Source organism: Polyodon spathula, chromosome 3 (assembly GCF_017654505.1).
Source record: "Polyodon spathula isolate WHYD16114869_AA chromosome 3, ASM1765450v1, whole genome shotgun sequence".
Classification (NCBI taxonomy): domain Eukaryota; kingdom Metazoa; phylum Chordata; class Actinopteri; order Acipenseriformes; family Polyodontidae; genus Polyodon; species Polyodon spathula.
In genome coordinates, this window is record NC_054536.1 from 82,476,573 (window position 1) to 82,500,654 (window position 24,082).

General features: G+C 42.4%; 1 protein-coding gene across 2 annotated transcripts in view; it reads right to left on the reverse strand.

Moving 5' to 3' along the window:
• Positions 1 to 24,082, reverse strand: part of impact (impact RWD domain protein) — an 87,207-nt gene that overhangs the window by 15,571 nt on the left and 47,554 nt on the right. For both annotated transcript variants that reach the window (XM_041246125.1, XM_041246124.1), the window contains exon 10: positions 2,387 to 2,521. In XM_041246125.1, coding sequence (XP_041102059.1) covers positions 2,387 to 2,521 — 135 coding nt within the window. The remainder of the gene's footprint in view (positions 1 to 2,386; positions 2,522 to 24,082) is intronic.

Below are 24,082 nucleotides of genomic sequence, written 5' to 3' on the forward strand. Positions count from 1 at the left end.
TGCTGGAGGCACTCATGAAGGCCCCATTTGAGCCCATACGCTCCTTAGTTGAAGTATCTGTCTGTGAAGACAGCCTTCCTCTTGGCTATCACCTCCACTAAGCGGGTCAGTAAGCTCCAGCTGCTGTCAGTGCACAGCTCCTGTATGCGTATTTGGGACAATAGCAGCAGGGCTTCACCGCGTACAAACCCTACTTTCCTCCTCACGGCATTCCACATTAATCCGTCTGTAGAACTGGAGTCATTCCATCCACCCCCATTTTCTTCAGAGCAGGATAGGAGATTGAACTTCCTCTGCCTGGTGCAGGCATTGAGATTCTATGTGGATACTGACCATCTTTTTGTCTGTCATGGTATACAGACCCTAGGATAGCCCCTCTTGAAGCAGCGACTGTCGCATTGGATTACGAACACAGTCTCAACTGCGTATGATGGTGCTGGTTTACCCCCACCTGGTACATTGATGGTTACATTTTGTTTCCACATACTGCTTCTGTTAGATGCTATTGGCCAACATTAGCATCAGTATATGCATGTTGATTGGCCGAGCTTTCATCCTGATCAGATTTCATTTTTACATGCGTCACAAATCCCCGCCCATTTTGCTTTGTGTCAGTGCTCATTAGTTGATCAAAGAGAGAAGACTTTAGTGCGATGTGAAAACAGTGGCATGGGGTAATATTTTTTTAGTGCAGCGGATATTCAAATGACCATTGCCGCACACAAATTTGAAGGTAAAAATCCACGCCAGTGTTCGCCACAAAATACACATATTATAAATAATTATCACACCGTGTTTTGCCATGAACTGATTTACCACCTTGCCAGAATTTGCGCGACAGTTTTTTAAAATGGCAAGTGATGTGTGGGACAGCAGGGATTAACATTACAAAAACAGGATCAACAACTTGCTGCTTCACATTTGGTAAGCGAGTCAGAATCGGGTCACAAATGTAGGTGTGAGTCATGCTTTTCAAATACTGGCCCAGCTTGCAAAGTACATATTAAGTATAGTGATCAATGTTTTATTTTGTTGTGATCCTAGTATTGTCTGCTACTTTGACTGTAATAAACATAAAACAAAACAGTGAGGTGTTTTTTCTTTTCTAAATTTTTTTGGAAGAGTTTATTTAAGTTAATTTTAAGTTTTCACTCGCATGTACATCTAAAAAAAAAAAAGGGTAGGTAAACCATAGTAATAATATTACTATGAAAATGTGTCTTTTTATAGAATAGGCCATGGTAATTAATCTACACAGAAACACAACAGAGAAGCACACATAATATATTATTGTAGGATAAGTAATAAGTAAAAAAAAAAATAGAAACAGGGATATATGTTTTAATCCAAGGCTATCATTGTAGCATGGCCAGGTTCTGCTGTAGGGGAGTACCCAGAGTCTGGAAAGTATGGGGATGATTTCAGAGAATACTATAGAGATTAAAAGTCTAATACATAATTTTGTTACATTAAAAATTAGAGAGGTATTGTAGCCCCTATTGCGCATTGTTTGACTACAGCAGTTACAGCATAATGTAATATTTCTTAATGCTTGCCATTTAAGGTTTAACTTAAGTGTTATATTACAGTACATGACTGAGTGATACATGCAGAGAGTACAAAGCTTTTAATATGTTCAGCCTCCTGTTTATGGTGAATTGGTGAATAAGGCTTATTTTGTATTGCGTACCGATATGTATACATTTAAGAAATATTTATTCACTGGCACTCAAATTGTCTCAATTTTTAAAATGCTTAAACCCAGCTGCACATATGAGTATCTGCATTTGTTTGTTATGAATTTCACCCCTGAACATAACCATATATTTATGTTTGCAAAATATGATTTGATATGCACTGCATATCAACAGGACACTCAGTACTGCATCTCCAGCCAAGCCCCACCCCTTGTTCGCTGTATTTTTCACATACCTCTTTATGGACGTGCCCACTGATAAATCCTCTCCTGATCACTCGTTTTATCACCAAACTCCTCAATAATCCGATCCAAGTCATTATTTTATTACTATAACACCTCAAAAAGCTCTGCAAATGTCTGTGATATTCTTTGAGAGCTGGATGCAGAAGCAGCCACCTCCTTTGTTATGTGTCCATGTTATCTCTGTGGTGCAGGGGCTATCTGTATAGCTCAAATACGCCCCCTTTTTTTCGGCTTTATCGGCCTCACTCTGCCATTGAAAGGTTTTCTCTGTTTTTTCCGGAGAAAAACGACTAGAAACCTGTGCTTTACGCCTTTTTGATGATGTCGGACAGGGTCCAACATCGGACTGGAAAGGGAAAATTGTAATGTCAGACCTGGTCCGACATAGGACCGCAAAGGATTAACCTTGACATTCATACACCGTTGTTATCCCAACACACTTACCGTTGACTCTATGTAGTTTTCTTCTACAAGTATGTTCCTGGCACAATTGTTGATATGCTTGAAACGGTCAGGCCCAAGCAGAATGCCTCCATACCACCTTGACACCACCACCATTACATTGCGCACATCCAAAATCTGTTGAGGGGAGAGAAAATAGGGTAGTTATGTCTTTTCGTTAATTTAACTTAGATTTATATTTACCGAGCATTTATGCATTTATTACAACTACTGCTGGCCGCACTTATTTAAATATACACTGCCCAGCCACAGTCTACCAAACCATATTTCTATAGCCTCCTTGGTAAAGACAAAAGGTTAAGACTTCTTATTTGAATATCACACATGACCAATTGGATATGCAGTTTTCCAGATATATGTATGTGTGACATACATACGTAGAAAGGGTTAAGACTCATAATGGTGGCTACTCACATAACCAAGGTTCTCTGAAGGGAACCTTTCATTCATCACCATTAGGAAAACCCTTGTTTGTACGCTCTTTCATGGGATTATTAAACAAAGGCTCTTCTGGGCATACCCAGAACCATTCCATCTGCGCCACCTGGGGGTTCAGTTGCCAGTCCACATTTGACAGTCGTCCTCTCAAGAGACTGTCGGAAGCGATGCTTGAGATCCTTGGTACATGCTCTTATCAAGCTGCCTTGCTCATGGACCCAGTGCAATATTTTCATAGACTCTTTGCAGAGGGTGGAGGAGCGTACCTTACCCTGTCTGCTCAGGTATCCGCCACTGCTGCATTGTCTGACCTCAAGAGACTGTAGGGTTGGTGTTGACTGGAAGATGTGCTGTGTTGGGCCTGCGCCAAACATAACGCTTGGCATTTAGACCAAAAAGTTCCAATTTGGTCTCGTCTGACCACAACACCTTTTGCCACTTTTTTGCAGGATCACTCAGGTGCTTTGTTGCAAACTCCATGCAGGCTTTGAGATAGCTTATTTTTAGTAATGGCTCGGGCTCCTCCCTCACCTCCAACGACATGCCAGAGAACATGGGGTCTGATTCTGAGGCTGCTACAGACAGCATATCATCTGAACTAGACAGGGCAGGATGCACCAATGGAATCTCTGATAGTCTCGCCACCAGGGCGACGTACTCCTGGGAATCAGCCTCTGGCAGACACGACACCGAAGGGGCGGTGTGCAGCTGCACCAGGGACATGACCATGACCTTCAGGTCTCTAATCTCCCTGCTCTCCTTGTGGGAGCATTGTTCATTGAGGGAGAGGGAGAGGAAGGAGGAGGGAGGATGGAGAGCCCCTCCTCCTCCTCCTACCATGCTTCCTCGAGTGTCCTGCTTCACCTGGGGAGTTGAGGGTGCTGGAGGGGCCGCTGCATCAGGGCCTATCTGGGCCTTAAGCAGCCTGTTTCCTCGCTCACGTTTGCAAGTCAGTGAACAACTTTGGTCCTTGCCCGAGCAAGGAACAGGGGTACCGCTCTATCCCAAATACACAGAGGCCCTTTTCTTTTTTTTTTGAAGGAGGGGGACAGAGTAACCACCAGCAAGCACCTATAGACATCTATCAGGCTCTCTCTATCAGCTTCTACCACAAACACTGAGCAATTTCAGTGATGGGGAGCTTGCACCTCTCTCAAAGCTACCTGTGTTAGACTGCTTGCCATGTAGTAGATACACAAGCACTGGTCCTGCTACTCTACTATATGTACTAAAACTGTGTCAGTACTGGGAGCAGCTGGCTCTGTGGTCACAACTGCACTGAGGCTACAACCTACAGCTGAGCCTGAAGCGGCAGGTGTGTGTGTGTGTGTGTGTGTGTGTGTGTGTGTGTGTGTGTGTGTGTGTGTGTGTGTGTGCGTCAGTTCCTCCTCTACCTGCGCTGAAGGAGTAAGATGCAGGATGAAAGCAGCATAGCACTTACTCCTTTCAAAATACATTCACAATTAAAAGGTTAATTACTAGAGGAGCAGAGTGTGGGTGCACCAGAGGAAACTGGGAGATGCTTAGTTAGTGTATACAAACTTTTTATACTAAAACACTTTAAATTCCACAACTTGCATGCTCTATCTAAGCCCTACCTCTGCTGACGTCACATGAAAATCAACTAGAGTACATTATTATGCTTACCATCAAAAACAGCAAAGTAGAGTGGATGGATTGCATAATAATAACAAAGTCCTTTTGTCTAAAGATAAAAGAAAATAACAACCAATAGCTCTTTTAACATTGTATATATAATTGAAAACCTTCATGAAGATCAAGCATCTAGCCACTCAGCTCCACCAAATTAAAACCATGTAGGGGAATAGCCTATGTTTTCTTTAATTAGATAAATCAGTGCTTAGAAATTACAGGTTAATTAATTAGTCACGTTTCTTCTCCAATATGATTTACATTTCATATGATTTAAATATGATTTAAATTTGTTTTGTACAAAAATTAACATGATCACAACAGAACAAAAACAGATGTTTTAGTCAAGAGTGTTAAAATGTATACATATATTAACCTGTTTAATCTAGTAACAAATATTCTATTTGATATAAGCAAATTTTTGTGATTAATTTATTTGTATTTAAAATCAAGGTAAGTCTGCCAATTGTAAAGTCCACTGGGGAGACAGATTTAGGATAAGTATAGACTTAGGGAGTAAGTAGCGGGGTTCCAAAAACATATATATATATATATATATATATATATATATATATATATATATATATATATATAGCGTTATACGTCCCTACGTGATGCTACAACTATTTAAATAACGTACCTGTAATTTTTCTTTTCATTGTTAACATCCTGACAACATTTTACACTTATAACTTTAAAGTCAGTTTCAAAGCTCTTTTCAAGATGACCGCTGTAGTGCACTGATAGTGTGAGGATTGTTGCCCACATTGTCAAACAGGTAACACGGCAATACAGATCCATGATGTGGTGCAGAACAGAAAAGCCAGAGCACTTGCTGTTGTATTTATTTTTTTAAATCACTCTTCCTGCAATGATTTAGAGGACAGATCTCAAACCCCAGTGCACTAGAGAGGACATTTTGAAAACAGCTTTGATAACCTAACATTCTCTTTCAAGTATGAAATGTAAACATTACTGTATGGGTGAGTCTACCGAAGCTGTCGTAAGGGCAAGACTGCAGAATGACTGGAATGCCAGAAGGCTATGCCAAGAGACTGTCCTGTGCTTTGCCATGCAAAACCCCAGTAACCACTAGAAAGGCAGAAACTCACCTCTATGCCTGTGTTGTAAGGGTCGACTGAGAAGCCACCCTTAACACTCTAGTTCCAAAACCAGGGTTTTGAGTAGGGCTGGGTATCGTCAGTGTCTTCACAATACGATACACATCACGATGCAGTAAATTAAGCAGGAAACATAAAAATCACACAACTGCCTCATTTGCTTGTGCAAGTGTTTGCAATAACACTGGTAAAGCACTTTTGGTCAAATGAGCTTCACGACCTGTTTTGCTTTTGATTCCTGTTTATTCTTTAAAATACCTATCTATAAAACAAAATTACAAATCAGGGCTCCAGACACAGTTGTTGCCTTAGGATCCAATTGCTCCTAGGCCAAAAAAAATTGGGTGCCAAATCCAATTGCTGGGTGCCACACTTCTGAAGCAAGTTGGCTGCTGCCATATTCAACTGCTTAAAATACGAAACTTGTCAAGACACTAAGTGATATTAAACAGTAACTTAATGCCTGTTGCCATATTCTATTGTGTGGTTAATCTATGCAGCTGATGACTGCAATGAACTCAGCATGTTTATGTTTTAAATATTTTGCAAGTGTTGTGTCTGGAATTGTTGACGGCACCTCTAATTGTGTACAGTTGTAACATGGGAAATAGCAGCTCTCATGCTCAGCGTTAGATAAGTCCTGATCTGATTGCATGTAACACACACAGTTCTTATACATGCTATTGTTTACTTAAGTTTATTTATGTAAGTACAAATAAGTTTAAATTGCAGTGAGTTGGTTCTGCTATTTATGATGTTAAATACTAAATGTTTACACAACACTCAGACTCAGATTTGGTCACCGTCACAACTGTTGCATGAAACTGGGGTTACTGTATTCTGCTGGTGTTAACACTAGCACCTATCTGTGCTTACAAGCATTTGTATTCAATGACATTTTTAATATTATTTGTTTATTTGTTACTGTCCTTCTCACACTTCAGATAATTAAAACAAGTGATATGAGTTTTTTCCCCTAACAGACCACGTCATTCATAAATACTGACACATGCTTAAAGGGAAAGGCACTATTTTTAGCACATTCATAAATACTGACTAGGGGTCTACTTAAATCGCGGTACATTTATGTATTTTTCATGGGTAGGTTGCGGAATAAAATTAGGATTTCGCGGACATTTTGCAGACCTGTTTAAACATTAAGTAAACCTAAGTAGATAGCATTTCAGAACACTATAAAGCCTAAAAATAGCGGTACCTGCTTCCTTACTAAACCAGAGTGCTTGTCATTTGTTAAAGGCAAGCATGCAGCATCCCCCTGCAGTTGACTTGTCCATACATTGAGACTGCACGTTCTGCATCCACTGAATTGGTATAAAGGCAAAACTTTGCCAAGTTATACAGATGTGGAAACCGATTAGAAACAGATCCAAAACTCGTTTACACAAGGTCTTCTGAAATGCTTTAATAAAGGTAGTATGTGCAGCACGTCCGTTGTCATGTTATTTGTCCCATTCAATAATTAATTTTATTAGTACCGAGTCAAAACACAGATAACGTGGCTATTCGGGGCTAAAATTCCAACTGCAAAAAAGTAAGCAGCAGGTTGAGGTGAGGTGGCTGTGCTAGATCATTGTAGTACTGATTTAACTTGCAGACATGAATACTTGTTGTCTGCGCTGATTTTCCAGTTTGGTTTCTGAAAGCTGTTTATTTTATGTTCTGTTCAGCAGCCTCTGTAGTAGCCTTTTGATTAATGTGTGTGTGGCAGGCTGGCGAGTGGATAGAGGCCCAGAGACAGACTGCAGTTCAAAAAAATAACTATTTTATTATAAATAAACACAAAATGAAAGGGCACAAGGGCCAAAACAAAACAATTTAAACACAAAGAAAGACAAAAAGCAAAATTTACAAAAATAACAGTTTCCAGGCTGGGCAATGCCTTCACTGGATTCAAGTTTTCCAAACAACCAAAAAAAACCAACCTGCTTCCTCAGCTCCCTCTCCCCAAATGAGAAGCAGAGGCCTCCTTTTATATCAGGTGGCTGGGCGCTGATTGATCGTTAATCAACCTAATCAACTAATCAACCCCAGCCACCTGAACATAATAAACCCAGGCAGGCAGGGGAAGTTAACCCCATCCCTGCCAATTTAAAAGGGCAGAGCTTTGCTCTGCCACACACCTCCCCCCATGTACAACGTACACCGGCCGCAATCAGCCAACTCCCCCCTTCCCCCCACCCTCCTCCCCCCAAGAGTCCAATTATGTCCCTTGGGTGGGCTGTTATGGTGGGTGGTGGTGGGCGGGGTTGATGTCGGAGCCCCCAAGCCTTCTTTGGTTGAGGGGGCCCCGAATGTCCAAGGTAGCATGGCGACGGCGGCCCGGCTCCCTCTGGTGGCGGAGGCGGCGACGGCGGCCCGGCTCCCTCTGGTGGCGGAGGCGGCGACGGCGGCGGCCCGGCTCCCTCTGGTGGCGGAGGCGGCGGCGGCCCGGCTCCCTCTGGTGGCGGAGGCGGCGGCGGCGGCCCGGCTCCCTCTGGTGGCGGAGGCGGCGGCCCGGCTCCCTCTGGTGGCGGAGGCGGCGGCCCGGCTCCCTCTGGTGGCGGAGGCGGCGGCGGCCCGGCTCCCTCTGGTGGCGGAGGCGGCGGCCCGGCTCCCTCTGGTGGCGGAGGCGGCGGCCCGGCTCCCTCTGGTGGCGGAGGCGGCGACGGCGGCCCGGCTCCCTCTGGTGGCGGAGGCGGCCCCTCCTCTCTCGGGCTCTGAGAGCGGCGGCGGCTCCTCCCTCTCGGGCTCTGAGAGCGGCGGCGGTGGCTCCTCCCTCTCGGGCTCTGAGAGCGGCGGCGGTGGCTCCTCCCTCTCGGGCTCTGAGAGCGGCGACGGTGGCTCCTCCCTCTCGGGCTCTGAGAGCGGCGACGGTGGCTCCTCCCTCTCGGGCTCTGAGAGCGGCGACGGTGGCTCCTCCCTCTCGGGCTCTGAGAGCGGCGGCGGCTCCTCCCTCTCGGGCTCTGAGAGCGGCGGCGGCGGCTCCTCCCTCTCGGGCTCTGAGAGCGGCGGCGGCTCCTCACTCCCTCTCTGGCTCTGGGAGCGACGGCAGATCCTCCTCCCTCTCTGGCTCTGGGAGCGACGGCGGCTCCTCACTCCTCTCTGGCTCTGGGAGCGACGGAGGCTCCTCCTCCCTCTCTGGCTCTGGGAGCGACGGCAGATCCTCCTCCCTCTCTGGCTCTGGGAGCGACGGCAGATCCTCCTCCCTCTCTGGCTCTGGGAGCGACGGCAGATCCTCCTCCCTCTCTGGCTCTGGGAGCGACGGCAGATCCTCCTCCCTCTCTGGCTCTGGGAGCGACGGCAGATCCTCCTCCCTCTCTGGCAGAACATATGCAGTTAAAAGAGGCAGTCTTCCCAGCGACAGCGAGTGGAAGCGACAGCGAGTGGGAGAAGTACAGCGTGGAAAAGTACAGAGCAGTTTCGAAGCAGAAAGGAGAAATTGCATCTTGAATTGCTTTAATCAGAAAACAGAGGACATTGGGGAAACACAGCCGCGTGTGTTTTTCTGATAACAAACAAGCTGAAACTCGGAGCAGCTGATTCAAATTCAGCGCCGTTTTGAGACACGGGCGAGGGGAGGAGCCGACAGCACAGCAGAACAACGCAGTTAAACGAGGCAGTCTTCCCAGCGACAGCGAGTGGAAGCGACAGCAAGTGGGAGAAGTACAGGCGTGGAAAAGTACAGAGCAGTTTCGAAGCAGTTGGAAAGCAGGTTGACGGCTGCAGAAGAAACTAAACTTCAAAAAAAAAAAAAAACCTCAACATGGTCTTCAAGCCAGTAATCTGTGACACCTGCTTGATGTGGGAAATCCGAGAAAACCCAGCGGAGCTAAACCAAGTGTGCGTAAAGTGCCGCGCGATCCAGGATTTGCATAAACTAGTAAGCATGCTAGAAATGGAGCTGGAAGAAGTGAGACAGCAACAAGATCTTGAGGAACTGGCACACCCACAATTCATGGAAGTCTGCATCACCCCTAACAGACTGAAAGCCACCAGGGAGATAGAAGGTCAGAACAGCTGGGTTCAGGTAGGCAGAAGCAGGGAAAAAAAGAAACTTTGTCAAACACAACCACCAGAAATCAAAACAACCAACAGATTTGAGTCACTTCAGAATTTTGATGAGCAGAACCAACAACAAGAGAATGAAAGGAACAACATCCAGGACCCTATTGACAGTGGTGACCAGACAGCAAAAAGAAGGGAGGTCATGATTGTTGGGGACTCCATATTGAGAAACACAGCAAGTTCAGTTCGCAGTTTGGACCCCCTTACTACAACAGTGTGCTGCCTTCCGGGAGCCTCGGTCAAGCACATCACTGAGAACGTGGACAGGCTCCTAGAACGAACAGGAGACGACCCGGTAGTAGTCGTCCACATCGGTACAAACAACATTGGAAGAGACAGACCAAAATCCCTGCAAAACAAATTCAGAGAGCTAGGAAGGAAATTAAAAGAGAAAACCAAAACTGTGGTATTTTCTGGTATACTACCCGCACCTTGCAAAGGACCATATGGACAGCTGGAAATAATAAATCAAAACCAATGGTTGAAGACGTGGTGCACACGGGAAGGCTTCACCTATCTTGATCATTGGACCACTTTCTACAACGAGGACTATCTGTATAGACGGGATGGACTGCATTTAAATAACAAGGGAACTAGTCTACTTGGAGAAAAGATCCTCGAGCAGGTTCGGAAGCATTTAAACTAGAAAGGAAGGGGGGAGAAATCAACAAAAAAACAGAAGGGAGACCGCATCAAAACAAGAACAACAACTCAGGTAAGACAACCATTAAATGTGTTTATCTAAATGCTAGAAGTATCAGAAACAAAATTCTAGAACTTGAAGCTACTGCACTAACAGGTAACTATGATGTGATAGGTGTTACAGAAACTTGGTTATCTGAGAGTGATGGGGACGAATATAATATTTGTGGGTATACACTGTATAGGAAAGACAGGCAGGACAGAAGAGGAGGAGGGGTAGCGCTATACATAAGAAACAGTCTTGAAGCCCAGGTGTTAAACCTGGACAAAGAAAATAAAACCGAATCAATATGGGTCAGAATAACAGACAAAAATTCAAAAGGCATAATAATAGGAGCATGCTATAGACCGCCAGATTCAGACGGTGAGCACAATAATCTGTTATACAATGACATTAGAAATGTGTGTAGCAAAGGAGAAGCCATACTAATGGGGGATTTCAACTTCCCCCAAATAAAATGGGAAAACCCGGTGGGTAGCGCGAAGGATGAAATAGAAATGGTGGAAATGACAAATGACTGCTTCCTAACACAATTTGTCAAGGCACCCACTAGAGGGGAGGCATGCCTTGATTTAGTCTTTTCAAATAACGAAGATAGAATAACTAAAACAGAGGTCAGAGAACCACTGGCAAACTCAGACCACAACATGGTCTCATTTGAAGTGTTTTTTAAATCCTCAAAAGTAAAGACTAAAGCTAAGGTTTACAATTTTAGAAAAGCAAACTATGAAGGTATGAAACAGAGACTAACAGAAGTAGATTGGAGTAAAATAGAGAAAACACCCACAGAAGAAGGATGGTTGTTCTTCAAAAATGTAGTACTAGAGGCGCAAAACAATTATATCCCTAAAGTAGACAAATCTAAATGTAAAACTAAATTGCCAAAATGGTTTAATAGATCAATTAAAAAAAAATATTCAGCGAAAAAAGGCACTTTACAGAGCATTAAAAAAGGACCAAAAAGAAAGTACACAGAAAGAGTACACAGAACTGCAAATGCAAGTCAAAAAGGAAGTTAGAAAGGCCAAGAGAGAAATAGAAATGAACATTGCTAAGGGAGCTAAAACCAATTCCAAAATGTTTTTCCAATATTACAACAGCAAGAGAACATTCAAAGAGGAGATTAAATGTTTAAGAGATACAAATGGCAAAATCGTAGAGGAAGAAAAAAAAATAGCAAATATGTTAAATGATTACTTTTCACAAGTTTTTACAAAGGAAGATACTGACAACATGCCCCACATGTCATCCAGTTCCTATCCAGTTTTAAATAACTTTAGCATAACTGAGGCAGAAGTGTTAAAGGGACTAGGAGCTCTTAAAATAAACAAATCCCCTGGGCCGGATGAGATCCTCCCAGTAGTACTCAAAGAAATGAAAGAAGTAATTTACAAACCGCTAACCAAGATCATGCAGCAGTCTCTTGACACAGGGGTGGTACCGACAGACTGGAAAATTGCAAACGTAATACCGATCCACAAAAAGGGAAACAAAACTGAACCAGGTAACTACAGACCAGTAAGCCTGACTTCTATTATATGCAAACTTATGGAAACTATAATAAGATCCAAAATGGAAAATTACCTATATGGTAACAGAGTACTGGGAGACAGTCAACATGGTTTTAGGAAAGGGAGATCGTGCCTAACTAACTTGCTTGATTTTTTTGAGGATGCAACATCGATAATGGATAATTGCAAAGCATATGACATGGTTTATTTAGATTTCCAGAAAGCTTTTGACAAAGTCCCGCACAAAAGATTAATTCTCAAACTGAACGCAGTTGGGATTCAAGGAAACACATGTACATGGATTAGGGAGTGGTTAACATGTAGAAAACAGAAAGTACTGATTAGAGGAAAAACCTCAGAATGGAGTGTGGTAACCAGCGGTGTACCACAGGGATCAGTATTAGGTCCTCTGCTATTCCTAATCTACATTAATGATTTAGATTCTGGTATAGTAAGCAAACTTGTTAAATTTGCAGACGACACAAAAGTAGGAGGAGTGGCAAACACTGTTGCAGCAGCAAAGGTCATTCAAAATGATCTAGACAAGATTCAGAACTGGGCAGATACATGGCAAATGACATTTAATAGAGAAAAGTGTAAGGTACTGCACGCAGGAAATAAAAATGTACATTATAAATATCATATGGGAGATATTGAAATTGGAGAAGGAATCTATGAAAAAGACCTAGGAGTTTTTGTTGACTCAGAAATGTCTTCATCTAGACAATGTGGGGAAGCTATAAAAAAGGCTAACAAGATGCTCGGATACATTGTGAAAAGTGTTGAATTTAAATCAAGGGAAGTAATGTTAAAACTGTACAATGCACTTGTAAGACCTCATCTTGAATATTGTGTGCAGTTCTGGTCACCTCGCTATAAAAAAAGATATTGCTGCTCTAGAAAGAGTGCAAAGAAGAGCGACCAGAATTATTCCGGGCTTAAAAGGCATGTCATATGCAGACAGGCTAAAAGAATTGAATCTGTTCAGTCTTGAACAAAGAAGACTACGTGGCGACCTAATTCAAGCATTCAAAATTCTAAAAGGTATTGACAGTGTCGACGCAAGGGACTTTTTCAGCCTGAAAAAAAGAAACAAGGACCAGGGGTCACAAATGGAGATTAGAAAAAGGGGCATTCAGAACAGAAAATAGGAGACACTTTTTTACACAGAGAATTGTGAGGGTCTGGAATCAACTCCCCAGTAATGTTTGTTGAAGCTGACACCCTGGGATCCTTCAAGAAGCTGCTTGATGAGATTTTGGGATCAATAAGCTACTAACAACCAAACGAGCAAGATGGGCCGAATGGCCTCCTCTCGTTTGTAAACTTTCTTATGTTCTTATGTTCTTATGTTTCTGGCTCTGGGAGCGACGGCAGATCCTCCTCCCTCTCTGGCTCTGGGAGCGACGGCAGATCCTCCTCCCTCTCTGGCTCTGAGAGCCGGCGGCTCCTCCCTCTCGGGCTCTGAGAGCGCGGCGGCGGCGGCTCCTCCCTCTCGGGCTCTGAGAGCGGCGGCGGCTCCTCACCCCTCTCTGGCTCTGGGAGCGACGGCAGAGTGACGGAGGCTCCTCCTCCCTCTCTGGCTCTGGGAGCGACGGCAGATCCTCCTCCCTCTCTGGCTCTGGGAGCGACGGCAGATCTTCCTCCCTCTCTGGCTCTGGGAGTGACAGCAGATCCTCCTCCCTCTCTGGCTCTGGGAGCGACAGCAGATCCTCCTCCCTCTCTGGCTCTGGGACGACGGCAGCTCCTCACCCCTCTCTGGCTCTGGGGACGACGGCAGCTCCTCACCCCTCTCTGGCTCTGGGAGCGACGGCAGCTCCTCACCCCTCTCTGGCTCTGGGAGCGACGGCAGCTCCTCACCCCTCTCTGGCTCTGGGGACGACGGAGGCTCCTCACCCCTCTCTGGCTCTGGGACGACGGCAGCTCCTCACCCCTCTCTGGCTCTGGGGACGACGGCAGCTCCTCACCCCTCTCTGGCTCTCGGGAAGGCGGCTCACCCCTCTTTATTGGAGTGACCGGGGCATCTCCCATGTCTACAGCCAGGTAATTAACCACCATGAGGGCAACCTCTGGGAAGGACGCCGGGTGGTGTTGTTCCTCCCACTGTTCCCACCTCTCCCCATCTCGACGCCACAGTGTGTTGATAACTATGGGGAGATCGTGGACGAGGTCTGCCTCAGGGTGCATCAACCAGTCCCAGATCTCCTGTGAAGGTGGTGAAGGTGGTGGTGCTGGAGGTAGTGGGGTGGCCCCTGATGCCCGGGGTGAACACGGCACCTCTTCCTGGGCCTGGTTGTAGGGGCATCCTGCCCAGTTGTGGCCGTCCTCCTCACACCGGCCACACCAGTTTGCCGGTGGCACGTCTGGGCAGGACCGCCAACGATGGTCCTCCTTCCCACACCAGGAACACCAGGGGAAGAGGCTGGCCGGGTCCTCCAGCGGTGGCTGCAGCAGCTTACATTTCTTCAGCTGCTGCTGCTTTTCCTGCCTTTGCCGCTGTCTGCTCTTCTTAAAAATTCCACAAAACAAAACAAAAATACTGCTCTGAGCCTCTAGGTGGCGCTATCCCACTCTGACACCAAATGTGGCAGGCTGGCGAGTGGATAGAGGCCCAGAGACAGACTGCAGTTCAAAAAAAATAACTATTTTATTATAAATAAACACAAAATGAAAGGGCACAAGGGCCAAAACAAAACAATTTAAACACAAAGAAAGACAAAAAGCAAAACTTACAAAAATAACAGTTTCCAGGCTGGGCAATGCCTTCACTGGATTCAAACTTTCCAAACAACCAAAAAAAAAACCAACCTGCTTCCTCAGCTCCCTCTCCCCCAAATGAGAAGCAGAGGCCTCCTTTTATGTCAGGTGGCTGGGCGCTGATTGATCGTTAATCAACCTAATCAACTAATCAACCCCAGCCACCTGAACATAATAAACCCAGGCAGGTAGGGGAATTTAACCCCATCCCTGCCAATTTAAAAAGGGCAGAGCTTTGCTCTGCCACAGTGTGATTCTGAAGCTAAATAGTGGTGGATCACATTTTCTCCAAAGACACATTGCAAAACAATTACCTCCGGTTTCTTTGGAAAATATCTTGACACAATCAATCACCGAAATACACTGCCTTTTTTGCTTTGTCATCCATTTCTACTATTTTACCTCCAATGCACCAACTTTGTCCCACACCCCTACTGCACAGTACAGGTCACAGAAATGCAGTACAGATGCACTGATAGGGTGATTAAAACCTTGTTGTCATTTGAATAGTAAAAAAGAACGTTAACCGCTTTGGATAATTTTTTTTGTAAATGTTGTGGACTGTTTTTTGTTTGTTTGTTTTTTGCTTAAGTGCAATGCACACATGACGGTGAAGGAATAAAAAAAGGGCTATCTACAGAAGGAAGATACGTAGTTTGCATCGCTTGCATTTTTTTTTTCTGTCCGTACTTGTTCAGTATGCACTGGCCCCTAAAGAGGTGAATTTCGTGGTGACCCCTCAATTTCACAATATCCGCGAAATCACAATTTAGGTAGACCCCGAATACTGACACTTGCTTTTAAAAGGAGAGGCACTGTTTTTAGCACATTCATAAATACTGACACATCGTTTTAAAGGGAGAGGCACTGTTTTTAGCACATTCATAAATATCGACACATGCTTTTAAAGGGAGATGCACTGTTTATTTTTCTTTTTTAACAAGCGTCAATCTGTCTACCCCAGAAAAATTGTTTACACATTTTATTGGTCGCAGTTCCAGCCATTTTAGTCACTGTCTGCAGCCCTGCAAATACTGTAAATAATAATAATACAGGTAACTCTTTGCTAGCGCGCACAGATATTGGCGATAGTTTTGAACAATTTAATGTTTCTAGTGTTTGTAGATATCGTGTTATCATACCTCCTAGCACCACCTGTAACTGTGATGCGATGATGTGCTGTCGATATGATGGTGTCATGGACACTCAGATTGGTTGTTTTCTCTGAATACTCAAGCCTTACACATTTTACACACAACGTGACAACATGAAGGGTCTGGGAAGTTGCTGTCATCAAGCCCAGGCATTTCTGGAATGTCAATACCGTGAGCTCTCTGTTGAGCTGAATGATGTCCAAATAGGCGCCTATGTGGATCTTCCCTTCTCTTATAAATGGAGCGTCTTTCTGAACACTACGTTGAATAAAAAGAGCCACTCTAAAAAAAGAGGCTAACAGCCCATTCACACTTGCGGTTTAGGCCGGCTCAGGGCTGCCTTATCTCATGTGTGAACGCTCGAAAAATGAAAAGGCGGTCCTAGGCCAGGTGAAATTTAGACCAGCTTTTTGATGCGGCCTAAAGTAGGCAATGCCTCCTCAGGGCCGGCCCATCTGTATGTATGAACCCAATGCAGGCCCTGGTCCGGCCTTAACGTGTCAATGCGGTGACGTAGCTCAAACCACTCCCCTACTAAGTCGAGCGCTGTAGATAAAACAATGTCTGTTTTAAGAGGTAGCAACTGGGACGATGCAGAAATTAACCTTAGCGGTCCATTTATTCAGCACTTGTCAGGCACGTCAGATCCAATTTATTTTCACATGTGCTGTTTTAAATATTTTTTCTGAGTAAAACAGATTTAAAAGGCATTGAATCGCAAAAGGACACTCAGTACTGTATCTACCCGCCAAGCCCCACCCCTTGTTCGCTGTATTTTTCACATACCTCTTTATAGGTGTCCATACTGATAAATCCTCTCCAGATCACTCGTTTTATCATCAAACTCCTCAATAATGCGATCCAAGTTATTATTTTATTACTATAACATCTCAAAAAGCTCTGCAAATGTCCATGATGTTGTTTGAGCGCTGGATGCAGAAGCAGCTATCTCCTTTATGTCCGTGTTATCTCTGTGGTGTAAGGGGCTATCAGATATACCCTTTTGAGTTCAGACAAATACTGAGCCTCAGGCCAGGGATAAACCCACCACAGATCTTGGATTCTATGGTACCTACGGCTCTCTCTAGCCCGGAAAATAGCAATGGGAATGCACTGAATACACAGATACTTTTGACGGTGATGATGGGTCAGTTATGAGTGGTAAATATTTGCTCATCGTACTGGTTTAATTAAAACGATAAAACTTACTATATATATATATATATATATATATATATATATGGTCAAAAGTTTGAGTATGCCTGCTTGAAACCAGGTTTCACATGATTATCTATGCTTTTAACTGTATAAACTTGTCTATAAACGCTTAATATTTCATTATATGATACGTGTACTTATATAAGCTGATAACACCGTGTAACAATTTTTTTTTTTTTTTTTTTGTTCCTGGGTAGTAAGTGTTATTTCCTAATTGCTTATGCCCCACAAACTTTGCTTTTGTGACCAGGACAGTGATATTTAAAAATATCACTATTTCCAATGGGAAAACAGGCAAACGTGTGTCTTTTCGTTCACATAAAGTCAGAAAAAAACAACATATGAATCCAAATTAACAAGTATTTATACTAAAGTAATACAAAAAATGACTGCAAAAGATTTAGAAGTGAGTAGTTTTTCGAGATTTACGATTATACTGTAAATACAGTACGAAAAACTACTCACTTCTAAATCTTTTGTAGTCATTTTTGTATTACTTTAGTATAAATACATGTTAATTTAGATTCATATGTTTTTTTCTGACTTTATGTGAACGAAAAGACACACATTTGCCCGTTTTCCCATTGGAAATAGTGATATTTTGAAATATCACTGCCCTGGTCACAAAAGCAAAGTTTGTGGGGAATAATAGCCATTTTCTATACTTTTGAGGCATAAGCAATTAGGAAATAACACTTACTACCCAGGAACAAAAATTGTGTTACACAGTGATCAGAAGTGAATTGCATTCAAAAATTTTATTTTTAAATGAAATTGTAAATCTGTCAATTTCAATGAAATAGTCACCCAAAGCAAGTGGATTTCAGTCTGAAGCCCAAGTCAGTTAAAAGTCTGAAATGTGTATAACACAGTGTTAGAACACTGGCCTAAGTATAAAAGTGTCTTTGTTAGATGTTCTCTGAGTTAACTAGCATGTTACATTATTAACCTTTTGTCACCAATTACTGTTAACAGGTGAGGGTCCACGATTACTATAAATATATAGGTAGCATAGGCACAAGCTTGTCATTCCTGAATGTAAGGGAGCAGAAAATGGCAAAATACGATCAGTTAAGCGAAGAAAAAAGACAGTCTGTAATTACTTTAAGAAATGAAGGTCAATCTTTAAGACAAATCGCAAGAACTTTGCAAGTGTCTGTAACTGCTGTGGCCAAGACCATCAAGCGATTTGAAGAAATGAGGACCGAACAAGGTCAGGCAGGCCAAGGGTGACCTCAGTTCATTCGAATCTCAAGTCTGCCAAACTGGCGATTAACTGCCCCTGAAATACAAGCTCAGCTGAATGCTACTAGAAGTACAGATGTTTCAACATCAACTGTTCAGAAGAGATTGTGTGAAGCTGGTGTAACTGGAAGAATTGCTGCAAAGAAACCATTGTTAAGAGTGCAGAATAAGAGGAGGAGACTTGCCTGGGCCAAAAAACACAGAAATTGGACATTTGAGGAGTGGAAGTCGGTCTGATGGACTGATGAGTCAAAATTTGAAATATTTGGGTTCAACCACTGAGTATTTGTAAGAAGCAGAGAGGTTGAGCGCATGAGTTCTGCATGTGTGGTTCCCACTGTCAAGCATGGAGGAGGCAGTGTCATGGTCTGGGGTTACTTTGCTGGTGACAGAGTTGGTGATCTTTACCAAGTCCATGGCAAGCTCAATCAGCATGGCTATCATAGCATACTTCAGAGGCATGCCATTCCATCAGGATTACGGCTAGTTGGGCAGTCCTTCATTCAGCAGCAAGATAACGACCTGAAACACACCTCAAAGTTGTGCAAGAATTATCTGGCGAAGAAGAAAAGTGAAAGACAACTCAATCTAATGACCTGGCCTACCCAGTCTCCAGACCTCAATCCCATAGAACTTGTATAGGATGAACTGGACAGAAGAGTCAAAGCAAAGCTACCCACAAGTGCCCTACATCTCTGGGAATTGCTGCAGAAGAGCTGGAAAGACATGTCAGGTGATTTCCTGCTGAAACTTGTTAATCAAATGCCTCGTGTTTATGAGGCTGTTATTAGGGCAAAGGGTGGATATTTTGAGGAATCCAAGGTTTAGAGACAATTAAAAATTTTCTTGAACATTGCTTTGATACTCCTTATGTTTTGTTTTGTATATTGTAACACGTGTTTTCATTTTCAAGTATTTACAGAAACATATACAATGTAAAACATTGTCAATTATGAAAAAAATCTATTTTCCAGCAAGTGTACTCAAACTTTTGACTAATACTGTGTGTGTGCGTGTGTGTGTGTGTGTGTGTGTGTGTGTGTGTATATATATATATATATATATATACATACACACACACACACATTTCAGATTGTAGCTACGATTGTAAATCTCAATATTGATAAATAGTGCATACGATGTTGCATATTCAGTCATTATTAATATAATAATCTGTATTGTGATTAATGTAATGTGCACGTCATTGTTTGCTGCATTTACACATGATCCAACACTATCACTTCTTTCCACAGTAACCGACTGCACTGTCAACACACACGACTGCAATAAGTACAGTACCAACTGGTTGCAAAAAATAAGATGGCCATAATTACGTTTGCAAATTTCCCAGCTCAATCTCTTATATTGACTGTTTATGTCACCATTTACATTCCCGGCAAGCACTTTGCTGCAATTTAGGCTTCCTTTCTAGCCACATATGTGAATGCACTTTGGCCTCCTAAAACTTCAACTGTGAATAGAAATTTGAGGTGACCCAGAGAAGGCCCAAGGCCGGCTCAGTAAGTGTGAACGGGGTCTACGTATGAGCTCAGCTGAAGTGTCTGCTATTGAAGGAAACGTAAATAGAAAAAGAATTAGCCCACTGTAAAAGGGTTTAAGGCAGATAGAATGACTTCCTGAACTGGATTACTTTCAACAATGTGTAGAGGAATTTAATTTGCCAGAGGTATTTCTACAATAATGGCCATATGGCTCAGTAAACAGCACACTTACTTCTGACAATGTTTGTCCTGTCCTACAAAGAAGGACTCTTTTGCTGGCTAAAAGCAAAACATATCAGAGGATTATACATCCAATTAAAATAAACTCTATGCACAGAAATAGAAGAAAGGAAGTCTGGTAATACCATTCGCTAGATGTCTGCTGTGCCTTTTTTATTTCTATTTTTCTCTAATAACCACTCATTCTCATTTTATTTTTTTTTCTAAAACAGCACCTCATTAGAAACAAATCCCTTTTTGAGGCAACAATGGGGTGCTTAATACTTCTGGCATGGATTCGGAATTCAATTTAAAATTAAAGACCTGTTTGTTTTTTTCTTTTAATCATACTAATTTAGGTATGGATGTTACAAGAACTGTTTTTTTGTTTGTTTGTTAGTTTGTTTGTTTGTTTTTAATTGAGCAATTTCAAATTCAATGATCTGTCTCCTCTTAACCTGGGGTACTCATTGATAAGAAGATGCCATCACTGAAACACTTCTTATGCAAGTTACTTGTTAGCTACTTTAGATACTGTATTTCACAATATGCAGGTCTTTATTTACTTTATTTACTTCCCCACGGTATCAGCCTGAGATTATATCAGGGTTCTATTAACATTTTTTAATGCTTTAGCAATGAGCAGCACTGATTTAAAAACGTATTGTTTTTTAACACATTCATTAGTTGCTTGGATGAACATCCCTCATGCTAAGCTTGGCACGCTTTCTTTTAAACAGAAGCTCTTTCACATAGAGTAAATGTGCAACAGTATAACATGCTTTCAATGGCAGTATATGCTGTCTTCTGTTTGGTCTGTATTTATTTTAAGGTAAAGAAGAACAAAACAAAAAGCAGCTTTGATTTATCTGTAACAATGTTATATATGGTGTTGAATACTGTAATATTCTCTGCTGAAAAAAGAGCTTGGTGAGAATCAATTAGAAGTTCTCTAAACTTCTCATTTCAGCACTCTTCTGCTGTTCAGACTAATCACCCTGAAGAGATGAAATCTTTGTTTGATCTGTGGGAAACTTCACCAGGTCTTATCTGTGAACCCTCTGAACCCTGTACTGTTTCTAAAGTAAAACTAAATCACTGCACACAGCATTGACATACAGTGTGGTTTAGTAATGTTAAAAAAGCTGTTTCAGTAGGTTCTTAAAGGTCAGAAACACAAGCAATTAAATGTATTCATTTAGTTTTTACAGTGTATATTTTTGTGTAGACAAACTTTACCAGATGCACAGCCAGTTGCATGCTAGATCTGATTTCCTAAAATGTAAAGACCTGTAGCTACTGTAAAACAGGACTGCTCTTCTCTGGGGTCTCTGTGTTCTGCTGGCAAGTCAACAGTAACACCCTAAAAAAATGACATGGAAAATTCAGTATTGTATTATATTGTAAAAAGCGCAAATCAAAGTTTGAAATCTACTGTTCTACCTTTTATTAGCTAGCTTTTATAGCAGCACTATCACCCCTGTTCTTCTGTTGAAGATCTTTTGGTTTACTTGTATTTTGGTCCTCCGCATTTTATCTCAATAAACAATATCTTTAAAAGGTATTTTGGGCTCCTAAGTGGCACATCCAATAAAGGTGCTCCACATGGAGTGCCAGATGCACTCTATAGCCTGGAGATCGCAGGTTTGAATCCAGGCTACGTCACTGCCGACCGTGACCGGGGTTCCCAGGGGGCAGCGCACAACTGGCCGAACGCCGCCCAGGTAAGAAGGGATTAGGTCAGCAGGGCAATCCCCAGTTCACCATGCACCAGTGACCCTTGTGGCTGGCACCTGCGGGTCTGTTGTGGAGCCATTCAGATCTGTGTTGTTTTCCAGCAGTATAGGTCTAGTGGTGTCACTGTGGATCTATGTGTGAAAAAAGACAGCTAGGTAGGGACATGTTTCAGAGGACGCATGTGTCAGCCGGCATTCCAAGTAGCCAGGGGGTTGCAGCAGTGAACCAGGATTAATAAAAAAAATACAGTTGGGGAGAAAACTGGGGTAAAATCATTGGTGAGGACTAAATTTCTCTCTCTCTCTCTATATATATATATATATAAAATAAAAGGGATTTTGTTCTTGTTTAGAAAATATTTATTGAAGTTTTCCCCTGAACATTTTTAGCTAAAGGGAAGCAAACAGTGTAGCTTGGCACACTTCGCAATACCAGAATTAAATAAACATATGAGGGGTTCTAATGTATGTGTAACCAACAACCACAAAACTTGCTGTCTGGGTTCTTGTGAAATGAGCAGTAATTTGTATGAAAGTGCTCAGTCATTGCCACAGCCTCATTACATGTAGATAGCAGATTAAGTAATATGAAGCAAGCTTTCCGGTTATCTAATAAAGCATTCAAAACACGGTGCTCTGGATACCTTGTGGGCTGCAGCTCTAACATGACTGGAGCCATTAGGAGCTTGAGACGTGACATGTTATAGATCTCTACAATGAAAACAACACTTCAGAATTCCTCTCTCTTTAAATACACCTACTCAGATACCATTAGCAGCACTATCAGCCCTATTCTTCTGTTGAAGATGTTTTGGTTTAACAGAAGGCTGCGTGGTCCAGTGGTTAAAGAAACAAGCTTGTAACCAGGAGGTCCCCGGTTCAAAGCTCAGCCACTGACTCATTGTGTGACCTTGAGCAAGTCACTTAACCTCCTTGTACCCTACAGCTGATGTATAGTTTACACACCCTAGTCTCATATCCTGTAAAGTGCTTGGTGATGATGGTCCAGTTGTTGTTATTATTATTAGTATATAACATCTAAAAACAAAAAGCCTGTGGGTATATGACTGGCAGTCATACAAGCCTCAGACCAGAAGCCAAAGAAATAGTTCCTGAACTCAAACCTTATTCCTAACTGTGGCAGGGCAGTAGGAGAGAGCCCTGCACATAATTACTGGGGGCAGGGTAAAGCCCTGCTTCTAAATCTATTGCAAATATTGCATTGCGGGTTGAAATGTGTTTAAAATAATGGTTTGTAGGTTTATTTAAAAGAGAAATGGATTGTTTATGTTTATTTAAACTGGTAATATTAGTGTGTTATGATTTAAATGTATTTTGTGTTTATTTAAAACACAGTGTTTTGTGTTTGTTATTGTTGGTTTGAATGTGATCTGGCAGAGGTAGTGTTAGCAGCTCGTCTCTGCCAGACAGCTCATGTGAATGCATTGTCGGCAGTCTGATTATTGACTGACAGCCATGCAAACAAAAACGAGTGTACAATGTGACCATCTCCAAATTCAATAATTTAGTGTTAATTCAGAAATGGTCACAAGTATAAAAGCCTCCAGCTTTTCTTGTCCAGGGTGGGTGTTCAAGAGGTAGAACATGTGTTTGTGAGACAGAGAGAGAGAGAGAGAGAGAGAAACGAAATGAAACAAAAAGAAACAGAAAGTAAAAAGGATAATAATTGCTATACATGCTAGAAGCACCAGAATGGTACTTTTTTCTTTTTGTGTCAGTGTTTGAAATCTGTTTTTGCTAAAGCTTTTATTTTGCTCTGTGAGCATTGTTTTTGTTTAAATATTATTTTTTTTATTTTTGTTTCAATAAATGCAGCGCACAAGAGCGTTTTCAACAGTAGTACCTGTGTGTGTGTGTGACATCAGCAACACTCAGCTACCCTGTCACACTAACATTACTATTAACTGAATTACTTCTTGAATGTGACAACCAGGCATCCTCGTAACTAGGTTAAATGAAAAGCTCTTTGTGAACAGAAGATAGCATGCTATTGTTACTTCTGTGTTGAAGTTTGATATTTGGTTCTGATGGGAAAGAGATTTGCTGTATCTTTAACTCTGCATGTTTCTTGTTCAGTGGTTAGCAGCTGCCACACCTTATTGGCTGTTGCAGATTTTATTTCCAATCTACAATAGTCAGGACAGTATTCTTTTGGATGACACGAATGTTGATCAGTACCTTTCTGTTCAACTTTGAAGTGACATTGGGGTCTAATTGCTGAAAGCGAAAGACTTAAATATTGCCAGCCTTTTATTCCAAAAGAAGGTAATTTACTGACCCTCATTACCACTACTGTATAAACAAAAAATGTAAGGGAAAGAGGTGTTTGTTTAAG